The 13,584-nt window shown below is 43.5% G+C and overlaps 2 protein-coding genes across 3 annotated transcripts; one reads left to right on the top strand and one right to left on the bottom strand.

Moving 5' to 3' along the window:
• Positions 1–262: 262 nt before the first annotated feature.
• On the top strand, positions 263–5,535 carry LOC103646343 (uncharacterized). Of its 2 annotated transcripts, none has more exons than XM_008671075.4 (5): positions 263–705; positions 1,902–1,991; positions 3,007–3,707; positions 3,993–4,867; positions 5,043–5,535. In XM_008671075.4, exons 1-5 carry the CDS (start codon positions 354–356, stop codon positions 5,149–5,151), a joined length of 2,127 nt encoding a protein of 708 aa, XP_008669297.1. In that variant the 5' UTR covers positions 263–353; the 3' UTR covers positions 5,152–5,535. The 2 variants fall into 2 exon arrangements, with proteins under 2 accessions (XP_008669297.1, XP_035821151.1); XM_035965258.1 differs by having other exon boundaries at positions 337–705; positions 1,756–1,991.
• LOC103646344 (uncharacterized) lies at positions 5,507–6,961 on the bottom strand. The gene is made up of 3 exons (XM_008671077.4): positions 6,503–6,961; positions 6,365–6,414; positions 5,507–6,258 (listed from the first exon to the last, which is right to left on the bottom strand). Exons 1-3 carry the CDS (start codon positions 6,609–6,611, stop codon positions 5,941–5,943), a joined length of 477 nt encoding a protein of 158 aa, XP_008669299.1. The 5' UTR covers positions 6,612–6,961; the 3' UTR covers positions 5,507–5,940.
• Positions 6,962–13,584: the final 6,623 nt, after the last annotated feature.

Consider the following 13,584-nt stretch of genomic DNA (forward strand, 5'->3'; position numbering starts at 1 on the left):
TCAGTCTTATTTGGGATCGAGGATGTGTACGTATCAAGGAAAAAATCCAGTGAACGCTACACACGACAGATTCTTTTCTAATAAATGCATGTATGTGCGAGAGTACACCAATAGTATATCATTTGTTGTGCTGCTGACATTTTACGGCACGAAATACTGTGTTACAATTTTAAAAAAAATCCCGGTACAAAGTAAAAGAACAACTCAAACATGACTAGAGCATTTATACGAATCCCACCTCAAAACAAGCAGAATGCCACACGAGCCTACCCAGTCAACTGCCGCGCCAAAAAAGAAAACATTTCTGGACTGCGTAGCAAAGTCGACACCTGCACTAGGACTAGGGGAAAAAAATGCAGGCCCTCCTTCTCGAAGCTATAATCAATCCAAGGGTTCGGTTCGTGCAGCTCCTTCGAGGGTCCGATTCGCAAAAGGGCCCCCCTCCCCCCCACAGCGCATCAAATTTATTGCACTGCTCTGCTGCCTCTCATGAATGGCGTTTATTTAAGTCTCCACCCTCCGCCCCGGGGAACTCTTTTCTGTGTATCGCGGAATTTTTTGGGTTCTCGGGCTCCGCCGCGATCCCATCCCCATCCCCGCCTTGCCGTTGCCGTTGCCGGCCCCCCCGGTTCTCCCGGAGCTTTCTTTCTGGCCGGCGCAGTAGAGAAGCAAGACAGAATTGCGGCGGCGCCTGCCCGCGCAAAGGTCAGAGCTCCTCCGATCCTCCGCTCCGTCTCCTGTTCTCTGTCTTCTTTCTTGTGGATTGTGGTGCTGTGCTCCGTCGCCCAAGGCTGCACTCGTTCTGCGTGCGAGTGAGGAGTGGGGGAGACTTTTTCTCTTGGGCTTGTTCACCTTCCCATGTTACCCGCTTTTTTGTGTGTTTTGCTCTGTTATTGTTTCTTCAGAAGCTCTGATCTGAAGAGCTGGTAGATGAGTGGTAGAACCGCAGAAGAAGTAGCATTCGACATGCGTGTTTCATGATTCTGGTTTGGAGGCGCATCGTTCTTGTTACGACAAAAAAGAGGGGAAACAGAGTCTTTCATCCAAACCTTTCCTCTTGTTTGGTGTGTTGTCCATGCCTGCACTTGCACTGCACGTAGTTACTGCACTGGGCCGCACGGCCTGATGCGGCGCAGTTAAAGCCACGCCATCAGAGTCCGGAGCTGGGGAGTGGTGGATGAATCGGTGCGCGGTTGGTGGTTTCGCTCATGTTTCCCTGTCCGTCGTCCTCCTTGCTTGCCTGGTTCTTTCCGTGGGGGGAAAGGAAGAAATCAGGCGTGCTTTGTCCTGTGATCCAACCACGTCTCTGTCTCCCTTTGCTTCCTATGGTATGGTACCGTACCGCTGCTTTGTTCCTTTCTCTGTTCCTGCCGCTATGCCTGACCGTCTCTGCATCGTCGCGTATAAAAAAAAACTGTTCGCTTTAGTATACGTATTAAAAGCCAAAGGAACAGTCTGTTAGCTGTATGCGTGAGTCTTCCTGGAAAGGCTTGATTTTTGGTGTGTCCAATCCAAATGCGACGGAGTTGTTGGTCACGGGCAGGTCGTTGCCTCCTCTGCTTTCGCTCTTCAGAGTTTGTGTTTTCTTTAGCGCTCTGTGTTCGCGACATGGTTTCGTCTTTCGATTTCTTTTTCATCCTTCTTTTTTTTTGGGTGTCTCTGAAAGGGTGTAAAGTGTCTGGTTCTATCAGGACGCTGCGAGACTTTTCCTCCCATGGGAATCTAGCTTACGCGAAACGCGGCATTTGTTTGCAGACGGATGGACATCGGCATTCGCAAACGCAGCCTTTTGTCCTCCATTCTGGAGAACAGGAAGCATACACTTTTTTTTTGTCTGGGTGGATCGCAGTATTTGACTTGTAATATTTATTTCTCTTCTTCTTTTTTCTTTTCTTTTGCAGGAAATAATCAGCACTGTTTGCCAAAGGCAGCTCCTGACGCATGGCTAGTACTTAAGGATACTTTATGTGCAGTGCAGACCATGAAGATAGGTAAGTGAGTTTCACATCTAGTCTTCTGCCTTTACTAACCATTATTTGTAAAAGCATTTGCTTAATTGCATCAGTTAAGCACGGTGCCTTTATACGGTAGTTTGTTGATAGATTGCGATCTGATTGCATGATGCATTTCATTTGCTATGATAACTGCGCTGAGAAATGTGCATTGGATCGTTGATATGTCACGTGATCTGCTAGAATCCGCCTCATCGTTGTGATTTTCTTCTGATAATTATTTGTGCAGTTGCCTCACTCGGCATGATAAATACCTCATCAATGTTGTTCGCTTTCATGCCCTTGTTATATTCCGTGTTAATCTTCATAAAAGGATCCACCATACCAATTTCAGCCGGTTTTAATTTGAACGCAATCTTTATATTGACTTGATGGTGGCACAAAAACACTATTCTTGGCTAGAAAAAAAAACATTATTCTGCTTGTATTGCGTCATGATTTTCGTTGATTTGGTAGGAAGACTGTCGGTTCTTGGATTTTGTCCCTTGAGGACTACCAACAACATCTTAATTAAGCAAATAAACTTTTCTGGGTTTCTTTATGACAAGATGTGCTTTATGTGAGTTGTGAGTCACTGCAGGAAAGTTTAATGCTTGCATATGACAGCGCAACTAAAAGGAAAGCGGAACTACAGATTAACTTACCTGAAGTACTTCAATGTTAAATTCCATGATAATTGTTGAAGTGTATAGAGCGGAACTACATGGTGTTAGAGTGGGCGTACACGTACTAATCAGTGTAACTCAAAAACTTCAGAGAATGTAGGCAATCTGCTTATACACTTCAACAATAATAAGTCATATCCATATATTTCTTGCCCTGGTTGGGTTGGTCATCAGTTATTACTATTATAAGATTAGAAATAGTTTTAGTCATTTATCGACGATGCAAACAAGAAGCAATAAATGTTGATTATGATATGTTTGCTTCATTATGAATTTTTTTCTCTTCTCTGGTCACACTCTTAACAGCTGATTTTGATATTGGCATGCAGATGACGAAAGGCCTTACCAAACTCATATTTTTCATGATCTTGCATCTAACGGCAGTCCTAAATTAGACTGTGAGGCTGAAAGACAAAGTAATCACAAGGTTGAGGCAGATAAAATGGTTGAGCAAACCAATCAATCTGAAGTTAGCTTTGTGAAGGCTGAGCATCTGAATGGAGGTAAAATTCGGAAGACACGCATTGAGGATTACTCCTATGACAAGGATGTTGTAGAGATCAAACTGCCAGACACAGATCTTTCTTCTGATTACGGTGTCCATTTTGTCAAGGATGTCTGCATTGATGAAGGAGTTCTTCCAGATCAAAAGATTTCATCAGAAAAGCAAGTAGACCAAAAGGTGTCTATAAACTTTGATTCCTCGGAATATACAAACGGGGACCTAAGGGAAGATATAAGTGCTGACTCTACAAAAACTGCACATGAATTAAAAACAGAAATAGTTGTCCTACCTGTCCTGTGTGATACTCATAACAATAATACTGTGGAACAGAACTCCTCATGCAAAAAGCAGGATCTTGAAGATAACAATACTACAGATGTATCTACCGATTCTCACGATGAGGGATTAAATCCCAAACAATTACCATTTCATGAAGTTGCACAAGATTACCAGGAGGTTGACAGTGTCATTCCGGAGAGCAATGAAAATCAGGACCGGCTTTTCACTGGAGATGCAACCCATCAGGTATGCAACTACTTAAGTTATACAAGATAATATTTGCAACTAATCTGTACGGTCACCACTTCAACCCTTACAATTCATTCTTGCCTTTGATGTGTATCATATTGTTCGATGATTATATGTAAAATGTAAATTTTCTGTTCTGTTCTCCAATAAATGTGATTTGGCATTACATCTGTAGTTTATTTGGCTCAATAAATGAGCAACTGCATGTATAATTTTAACTATTCCATCACTTGTGTACCTCAACACCACTGGAGCACATAACATGATTGATCTCTGTTACAGGTTTCATCGAATGATTGTTATGAAGCTGGAATTGGTATCGCGTCAGAGGCCAGTAACATCATTCACAATGATTTACCAGAAGAATCAGCCGCTGCTGATTTCCCGGTGGTGATACCTGAGGAAGTTGCTGTCACTGCTGCATTGGGTATGGAAGTATCCAACCAAGTTAATCACTATAACCCTTTTATTGCCTATGGATCGCTAGACGAGACATGGGAACCCAATCTCTCTCTCCCTACTACTGTGGATGCCGCTTCTATAGCACCCATATGTCCTGTCGAAAAGACAGATAGTTTTAGTGATCTTGTCAACAGGCCACTGGAAGGATTTGATCCTATTGAACTAGACGAAGCTATAATTGAAGAGAACAGGTCAGATTCAGTTGAAGAAAGCTCAAGCACATTGGACGTGCAAGCATCTGAACAACGCGATGATCAGAGAGAGAGTCTCACTAATAATGACGTGAAAACTGATGCAGCACATGAAACGGGCACCGCTATATCTCTATCCACCAGCAATGGAGAGCACAGTGGCGTCAAGGGTGAGAAATGTCAGAAACATGAGACTGATGGTCGAGATACAGATGATTTCAACCCAAGAGATGTGGAGCCTGGCACAAAAGTAAGCGAGGACACAACGGATGTTAAGAGCTCAGCTCATGTGCAGACAGAATCTGTGGTTCAACAAAACGGACCTGATAGCGCGAAAGTGACTACTGCACAGACTGTTATTCGCAACCCCTTCGAGTCCAGCTTCTCTGGACCTAGCATTACGTCAGGTCCTCTAACGCCCTCTGGTCACATACCATATTCTGGCAACATTTCTCTTCGATCAGAGAGCAGCACAACGAGTACTCGATCCTTCGCGTTTCCAGTGTAAGTGTGCAGACTGTCTGATTACTTCTTTTCAGCATAGAGCTCATGAATTCTTCATAATAAATGTTGTCGTTATACGAAACTTTCTTTTGTTTTTTTCCCATGGGTTCAAGCATCTTTCTTTTCTGTCAAGCATCATTCATAGGATTAAGCATTTTCATTTTCCGGTTCACAGACTACAGAACGAGTGGAACAGCAGCCCCGTGAAGATGGCCAAGGCCGACCGCAGGCGTCAGAAGGAAGACCGAGGCTGGGGTTACAGAATCCTTTGCTGTAAATTCTGAATGGCGCTTGCCTCCCCTGCATCCTTTTTGCCTGTCGAGTTGAGCCCTTCGTCTCTGTCATGCTTGAGCCCCGTGGAGGTCCATGTTAAATTCATTCATCAAATGTTTCTCTCCTCTCCTCTCCTCTTGTCTTTCTGCTCCCCTGCTGTTCTTATTTATCTCTAGCAGGTTAATGGCTTGTCGGATTCGGTAGTGGCTTGTAATTTACAGAACACTATGAAGAGTGAGGACTCAAGTCATAGCTTTGGTATAGAATTTGCGGATACTTGTTCGAGTATTATTCCGGATGAATGAACATCCATTCATGTGGGGTGAATGGCGGCCATTTGAGCCGTGAGCCCGTGATACAGGCATATGCAGTAAAATGGTGCGCATACATGTAAATCACTGAAACTATTACAAGCAAATAAGCACATCTGCGACCTGATACTAAAGCAGATGTATATACTACATGGCATCTATCCTCAAGCATGAACACCAGTGACAAAATTGCCCGTCTGCACTGCACATGAACGGTCCATGCTGTTGCAGTCTGGGCTAAACAGGATGTCCAGCTTGAAGGCTAGATTAAGGCTGGGCACAAGCCAGGACATTATTCCATATGGGCGATTAAGTGTATAAACCTTCCTAATCTACCAGGACTAGCAACTAAAGCCGGCCTCTAGCTATATGTACCGAACTACTCATGCCATGCCATGCCATGCCCGAGACTGAGAGCACGCCGGGGACGGGGGAAGCTAGCTATTACGTACAGGCTACAGCTCACAGTGGTAGCTAATCTCTAGGCAGCTAGGGCTTCTTATTCACCTGCAGCGGCGTGGCCCCGTTGTTGATGGGCCGGCGGCGGTTCGCCTTGGATGTGTAGTCCCTCCTGAGCATGTCGTACATCTCGGTGGCCTCGTCGCCGCCGTGCCTCGCCGCTGCGCGCATCTTCACCGTCCGCGGCCGTGAGCCTGCTGCCGAAGTCGTCGTTGTCGCTCCCACGGTGGCTTTGGTTCCCTCTTTGTTCGGCGCACCGAGCTTCCGCCCTGGGAACACCTTGCCGCTGGCAGCTAAACCATCGTCGTCGTCGGTTGACGCGGTGGCCGCCAACGCCGCGCCGAGGTTCTGCGTACAGCCGTCCGAATCCTCTAGTAACTCGAGCAAAATGTATACATGTACTATAATCTACCAACCAAGGAACGATGAGAGTAGATTGGGCGTTTTCACTAACCTTATTTCCTCTGTTGTCCAGTTCATTCTTGTATGGGTTTAGCACGGCAACTGCAAGAACAGCGAAGGATATAATGGACGGGTCAAGGCAAAATCTCAAGTGCACCGAGACTGCGCGACTGAACAACGAGATACTCACCTTGCCGGGCACAGGCGACGGCGGGGAGGTGAACAGTGAGCAAGGAAACGATGAGCAAGGTAACTACAACAAGATTCATCGCACTCGTTCTTCTGGTGCAGCTCATCATGGTGTGAAGTTTCTCCCTGCAAACTACGCATACATCAGTTCGATTGCTCCCTTGTGTGGTTGTTTTTCTGTGTGCGCGCGCGTGTGTGTGTGTGTGTGATATATGCCCTTAGTTGCAAGCTAGGAAGAAGAATTTGTTGAAGAGAAGAGAGAGCATCGGAGAGGAGGCGCGTCGTGGGGGGTTGTGTGGTTTTTATAGAGAAGGAAAACGATCCAATGCTTGTAGTAGTGACCTAGGTATATGGTATGCTAGGGATGGATGGATATGCAGTCAAAGCAAGCCGAGAGGAGAGCTAGCTCTAGGAATTTCTGTTCCGACCGTACACCCGGCCTGGTTTTGTTTAACAAACCCTAGGAATAGTTTATGGATTGGTCCTGACCAAGGTATCAACCGAACCCAAGCATCCAAGAATCTTTGAATTAAGTCTGAACATGATTTGTACTTTGTAGTCTGCATATATATTTAATCGACTCAAATGTGTTAGAGAGAGAGAAGTTGATAGGTAGTATAACATTACAAGAAAGGGTTAATAATAAGTCAATAACTTATTAGGAGTATATGGTTCCATCTAATGTCAAAACTAACATTTGCTGAGATGCTACGGAGGATTTAAATCTCCGGCTATATATAGCAGTTTTAGGCAAGGACCAATTGTCTGTGTCTATATATATACTCTCTATCCCAAAATGCTAAGCATATTTTAATCGTGAAAAAAACAAACAAAATAAATTGGTCACTCAAAACACTGTTTTACATTGTAGACTGCACCATTCGCAGAGTGGAGTTTGAATATGGATACGTGGATGTAGATGTGTAAGGTGTTGGAGATAGCCTAATATCCTAGGTATTTTGAACACAAGTTTCATGTTCTAAACTTATATATAATTTGAATATGTAATTGTTAGTTAAAGGTTGTATAACTTGTTGAAATATGAGCATCATTTCAAGATAAAGGGAATACTCTAATAACCGTTGGAGAGACCCTCTACTAAATGTTATAGCAGCTAGGGATTTAGAACAACAGACACTATGATTGCATTCTCAGATTTTTATATTAATCATATTTTCATAGTTATAACTATTTAATGTTATAAATTTTTATAATTCTCTCTATAATGTTAGTTAAATTTAAAATACTTTAACTCTATAATAAATTAAAATAACACTCTATCTGTATCATAATATAAGACGTAACTAATTAACTTTTAGTCTTGTCTTATAAGATATGAGACTCTCTCTCTCTAGATATATACATCAATGTAGTAGTACACTAATATTAATAGAGAGAATTAAATATAATTTTAGTCTTTAAACTAAAGTAGTTACGTCTTATATTCTGAAATTGGAGGAAGTAATTATGACGGAGGAATGCAATTGTCATTGATTTTTTTAGACCACGCTCCGACTTCGGTTTCAACCATCAAAAAGGTAACCTCTGTCAAAGAAGAAGACAGAGACGGGACTCGTTTTTTTAACAGGTTTCCACGCACGCGGCCGGCGAGGGCGAATCCAGTTGCATACGCCGGCCGGATTTTTCCCAGTTTTTTTTTTTTGGCCGACGTGTACGCCGCCACTTTGGCATGCGAGCTAGCCCTTGGAGACTCAATTGTCGGCAGTCGGCGCTGGTCGTGGTCGGTACACTACACACTGTCCGTGCGCGTTCATGCATCAAAAGCTGCGAGTGTTACGATCGGCCTGAAGTATATTCATATCCAGGTCAAGAACTCAAAATAGATTAGTATGGCAGAAAAGAGACAATCTTATCCTTTACTAAGAGAGTGTTTCAATGAACTAGATCTATCTAGCTAACTATTAGTTATACTATTTGAATGTATTTAGCTAATTCTAGCGGCTAATGATTAGACATAGTGTATTTAAATATGGCATGACTATAATATCCATTCTCGAATATTCGTCATCCGTTAGTTTATTTTTAAACTAAAACATGATAAATAAAAATAAATTGTGATTATAACTGTGACTATATATATTCAATTGCAGAAATTCAACAATGAATTAGGACACCCATCATAGAGTAGTTTCTAGTTATTTTGATTATTCTGTTGACTAAGCAACTCAAGAAATAAGGGGTGTTTAGTTTCTAGGGACTAATTTTTAATCCTTACATTGTATTCTATTTTAGTTCATAAATTACCAATATATGAATTAAAGTAAGTTTTAGTTTTTGTATTTGACAGTTTACAGATTAAAATGGAATAAAATAGACAGACTAAAAAAATAGTCTATGAAAACCAAACACCCCTTAAGTCTACTTGCGGGTGGTTTCTCTCCTAGGTCGTACCAGTTCAAAAAAATATATAAATGTATTTTATTATATACTTTATCAATATATTAAATTTTAATTTATAATTTATTATATATTAAAAATATAAAAAAGAAAGTTCAACTCTTTTTATTTTAACTGGCATGGTATATAATAAAATACATCTATAAACCTTTTGAGATTTTTTATAACTTTTGGTAGTTTGATTATACGAGAAGCTCGACTGTAAAACAATTTCTTCCCTATTTCTCCTTCCGGATCCAATGCTCCACCGTCGCTGCACTTAAGGGCATGTGCACGTATCTCCTACTACGCAGTACGTCACCACCTCGAGAACACTCCCATGATTCCCTATTTGTGTGCCCTCTCTGTCTCTCCCCTGAGTCTTCCTCGAGTTGGGTTGGTCGCTCGCCGACCGTGAATTAACCATGTTTGTGTCATTTTTGTTAGGTTGATCTCATTCGACTAAGTTAGAGGATCCTGTTGCATGACACCATTGTACTTCTACCTTAATCAGGGGCACATTAACTTATTAATCGTGGTTCATGTCGGTACCCCAAATATGGGTACCTGAAAGTCGCCTAGAGGGGGGTGAATATGGCGAATCTGAAATTTATAAACTTAAGCACAACTATAAGCCGGGTTAGCGTTAGAAATATGAATGAGTCCGAGAGAGAGGGTGAAAAACAAATCGCGAGCAAATAAAGAGTGAGACACAATGATTTGTTTTACCGAGGTTCGGTTCTTGCAAACCTACTCCCCGTTGAGGTGGTCACAAAGACCGGGTCTCTTTCAACCCTTTCCCTCTCTCAAACGGTCACTTAGACCGAGTGAGCTTCTCTTTTCAATCAAACGGGACACAAAGTCCCCGCAAGGACCACCACACAATTGGTGTCTCTTGCCTCAGTTACAATTGAGTTGATCTCAAGAAAGAATGAAGAAAGAAAAGAAGCAATTCAAGCGCAAGAGCTCAAATGAACACAAGTCACTCTCTCACTAGTCACTAATTGATTAGGAATGATCTTTGGACTTGGGAGAGGATTTGATCTCTTTGGTGTGTCTTGTATTGAATGTTATAGCTCTTGTAAGGTGTAGGAAGTGTGAAAACTTGGATGCAATGAATGGTGGGTGGTTGGGGGTATTTATAGCTCCAACCACCAAACTAGTCGTTTGGTGGAGGCTGCTGTCGCATGGCGCACCGGACAGTCCGGTGCGCCTGCCACGTCACCCGGCCGTTGGATTCTGACCATTGGAGCTTCTGTCTTCTGGGCCACCGGACAGTCCGGTGGTGCATCGGACAGTCCGGTGGTGCACCGGACATGTCTTGTAGACTGTCCGGTGCGCCTTCTGGCGCGTGCCTGACTTCTGCGCGCACTGTAGAGCATTTAATGCGGTTGCGGACGACCATTGACGCCGAAGTAGCCGTTGCTCTGCTGGCACACCGGACAGTCCGGTGCGCCACCGGACAGTCCGGTGAATTATAGCGAAGTGGCTCCCAGAATTCCCGAAGGATAGTAGTTCGGAGTTGGAGTCCCTGGTGCACCGGACACTGTCCGGTGCGCCAGACCAGGGCACACTTCGGCTGACTTTTGCTTGCTAAATTTGAATCCTTTCTCGGTCTTTTTATTAGGTTGTTGTGAACCTTTGGCACTTGTAGAACTCATAATCTAGAGCAAACTAGTTAGTCCAATTATTTGTGTTGGGCAATTCAACCACCAAAATTAACTAGGAAAAGGTGTAAGCCTATTTCCCTTTCAGTACCCACACCCGCTGGGTCAAGGGGGGACACCTATGGCCATCCGTAGCAATGGGATGACAAGCGGTCTACCCCGATTCGGAGCCTAAGCCCGTCCGACAGGGACGCAGGCCTCCGGACCGGTGTCACCATGGGCCCCAACGATGGGATTGCTCAGTAATTATAGCCTAGGACTGGACCCCCGTGGGGCGGTCCCGGGCCCCCCACGTGTGCCATCTAGACCTCCGGCCAGGGTAGATCCGATGCAGCCACATGTCCGGGCCATTTCAGATTGGACCCGGACCTCCATGAGTGCTTTCCGAACCCATCCTAGGGAGGTCCATGGCTGCCACGTTTGCATGTGCTCCTAGTTGCTGCTCTCCGCCTAGGCAGGGACATAATGTTGGCAGACATGGTCTGACGTGGGCCTCTAACATGAGGGTCGTCCGCATTAAAGACGAATAGGATGCACGCCTGTTCACACCAGTAGCAGGCGGCGTGTGCAGTCCACAAGGCCTGGGCGCGCTAGTTACCACCGTATTATCGAGGCGAAGACCATTGACCCATTGCGCCACGTAAGGGCAACTCCCATAATGACTTCTACTATTCCTGCTGCAGAGGAACGCGAAGAGACAAACAGAGGGGACATGACGACACCGTCCACCTACTCCCCTATGCAAGTCGATAAGCTAGTACGCTGCAGCCTAAACTAGAGCCTTCACCCACACGCTGACAAAGACGGGGCGAAGACGATTCTAGCCAGAGGTGCCCACACGGCAACCAAGAGAAGATTCTTGTCCACCGCGAGAGAAGACATTGGTTCACCAGCTATATCTGTCACTCCGTGCTTCATATTTTGGTATTCATGGGGCCACATGTTGGAGTTTAGCTCCCTTGTACATTCTCCTCCTTAGTATATAAAAGGGAGGGCACTTGCGTAGCAAGGGGGACACACACTAGATCGACCCTTGAGCAATCCAATGACTCGAGGATGGGGACAGACTCACTTGAATCCCCACGGAGGCATCTCCAACCAGTCCCAGGATTTCTCAAGCTCTCGGCAATACAACTCACAATGGAGTAGGTATTATGCTCTGATAGCTCGAACCACTCTAAACCCTTGTGTGTTCTTGTGTTCGTCCATATCATCAGGCAAACCCTAGGCTGCCCCTGTTGTTAGGATTAGGCGGGTTCATTCCGCCACCACGTTGGAGTTTCTCCCCGACAGTTCCCTTTCACACCGTAGATAAAAACAAGGAAAAAGACAGGCACGTAAACCAACGTTTATCGTACCCTTTTCACCAAACACACACTTGAAATTTTAATTATCTCTACGCGATTAATGAAGGGAAGTCTGTTGCCATCGCGTTCACTGCTCCTAGCTCACCGGTTTACAACCTAATAGTCCTCCCTAAACCCTAAAGATACTCTCTCTCTCTCTTCTACCATGTCTAGTGACTAGGATTACGAGCAATGGCATTATAAATTTAATAGTGGTACCAGAGTCATGGTTTTGGGATCCAACACTAACCCAATATATTATACTACATTTGGTTTCATGATGAATCCGAGCAAACCTCCCATAAGCCTCGAATTTGTGTTTCCACCCATTTGAATGACAAGCAAAAGAAGGGAGAAAGACAAACCCTAACCCTAACTTTCTCCAATCTCAACCATGCAAGAATACAAAGGAAAGAGAAGTGATTCTTATATGTTACCTAGCCATCGATGAGGTTAGTCGACCATGGAAGGCAACGATGTGGCCTTCGGTCTCGGGCATTAAGGCGCACGAGGGGACTTAGGGCACCATTGAGAGATCGCTCAATAGTGGCGTGCTCACCCTTGGGTGAGCACGCACACCAACAAGGGACCCAACGGGCAGCATTGACACTCTATCGTGCCTCTCTATCTCATCACAAACGGAGAAGAAAGCAGAGGAAGGAGAAAGTGCTCAAGAGAGAGGGAGTTGTGTGGGAAGGTGAAGAAATAAATGAGGGTTTCCACTCATCATCCAAAAATTTTCGTCTTGTATACATGTTGGAGTAGCTAACCATTGTATGAGATCATATGACATAGCTAACCATTGGATGACTAGGCCGGTATGGATATTCCCAACCTAGGCCCAAGTTGCAGCCTAGGACGTGAGCCCATGCGAGGAATTGGTTGTCGGAACAGTTGTATGGGCCGACTTTTAGTCAAAGAACAATGAAAGCACAATAAAAAAATTATTTCCTTTATTGCATTTTCAAGAGCAATAATTATATAATAATTGTATATTGATCTTGAGCACTGTTTTAAGTTTATGCTCGCTAAAAAAATTAAGTTAACTTTTTCTAATTTAAGGTCTGAGGCTAAGTTTTTAAAATTTAGACAAGTTTTTTCGCTACAAATAATTATTATTTCTCAATAAATATGAAACCAATGTGGATATTTAATTCAAGAATATTACAAGATGTTGATGCTAAGTTATTTTATAGATTCTTATTTTGTTCTAATTGTTGGGGACTTGTTCTCAAATGCTATGAATTAAGAACAAGGCAACATAAAGTGTTAAATGTTAATGCCCTTCGTCCATGAAACATTATTCCCTTCAGGATAATGAGCCTTGAACGAAGGTAAATGAGAATATAATTACGAAGCTTAAGTCTTCGTAATTATATTTCAATAGACATTATAAGATAATATAAATAAAGGGTACAAAAAGGAGTAAATTAATCATAGACAAATTATATGTATTCATTTAACGTATTGAATCATTGAATACATTAATACCTCTGCCTTGGCAAAGATTGGTTTCCGAAAGATGCGATTGCAATTATCAGAACGCCTGAACAGTAAAGGAATATTGTTCACTATTTATAGGCACAGGACACAGCCTGTGAGGAATTACAATTATGCCCCTCATAAAAGTTTACAACACTGACTCAGACCTTTATGGACTGAAAGGTCATTCT

The sequence above is a fragment of the Zea mays genome, chromosome 2 (genome assembly GCF_902167145.1).
Source record: "Zea mays cultivar B73 chromosome 2, Zm-B73-REFERENCE-NAM-5.0, whole genome shotgun sequence".
Lineage (NCBI taxonomy): Eukaryota > Viridiplantae > Streptophyta > Magnoliopsida > Poales > Poaceae > Zea > Zea mays.

Excerpts from the sequence above, each read along its gene's own strand:
- LOC103646343 (XM_008671075.4), top strand. The coding sequence starts at position 354 with ATGCAGGCCCTCCTTCTCGAAGCTATAATCAATCCAAGGGTTCGGTTC. Across the intron at positions 706-1,901 it reads CGGCGCCTGCCCGCGCAAAG|GAAATAATCAGCACTGTTTG; the intron begins GTCAGAGCTCCT and ends TTTCTTTTGCAG. Across the intron at positions 1,992-3,006 it reads AGTGCAGACCATGAAGATAG|ATGACGAAAGGCCTTACCAA; the intron begins GTAAGTGAGTTT and ends ATTGGCATGCAG.
- LOC103646344 (XM_008671077.4), bottom strand. The coding sequence starts at position 6,611 with ATGATGAGCTGCACCAGAAGAACGAGTGCGATGAATCTTGTTGTAGTT. Across the intron at positions 6,415-6,502 it reads CGTCGCCTGTGCCCGGCAAG|TTGCCGTGCTAAACCCATAC; the intron begins GTGAGTATCTCG and ends CTGTTCTTGCAG. Across the intron at positions 6,259-6,364 it reads TGGACAACAGAGGAAATAAG|AACCTCGGCGCGGCGTTGGC; the intron begins GTTAGTGAAAAC and ends GGCTGTACGCAG.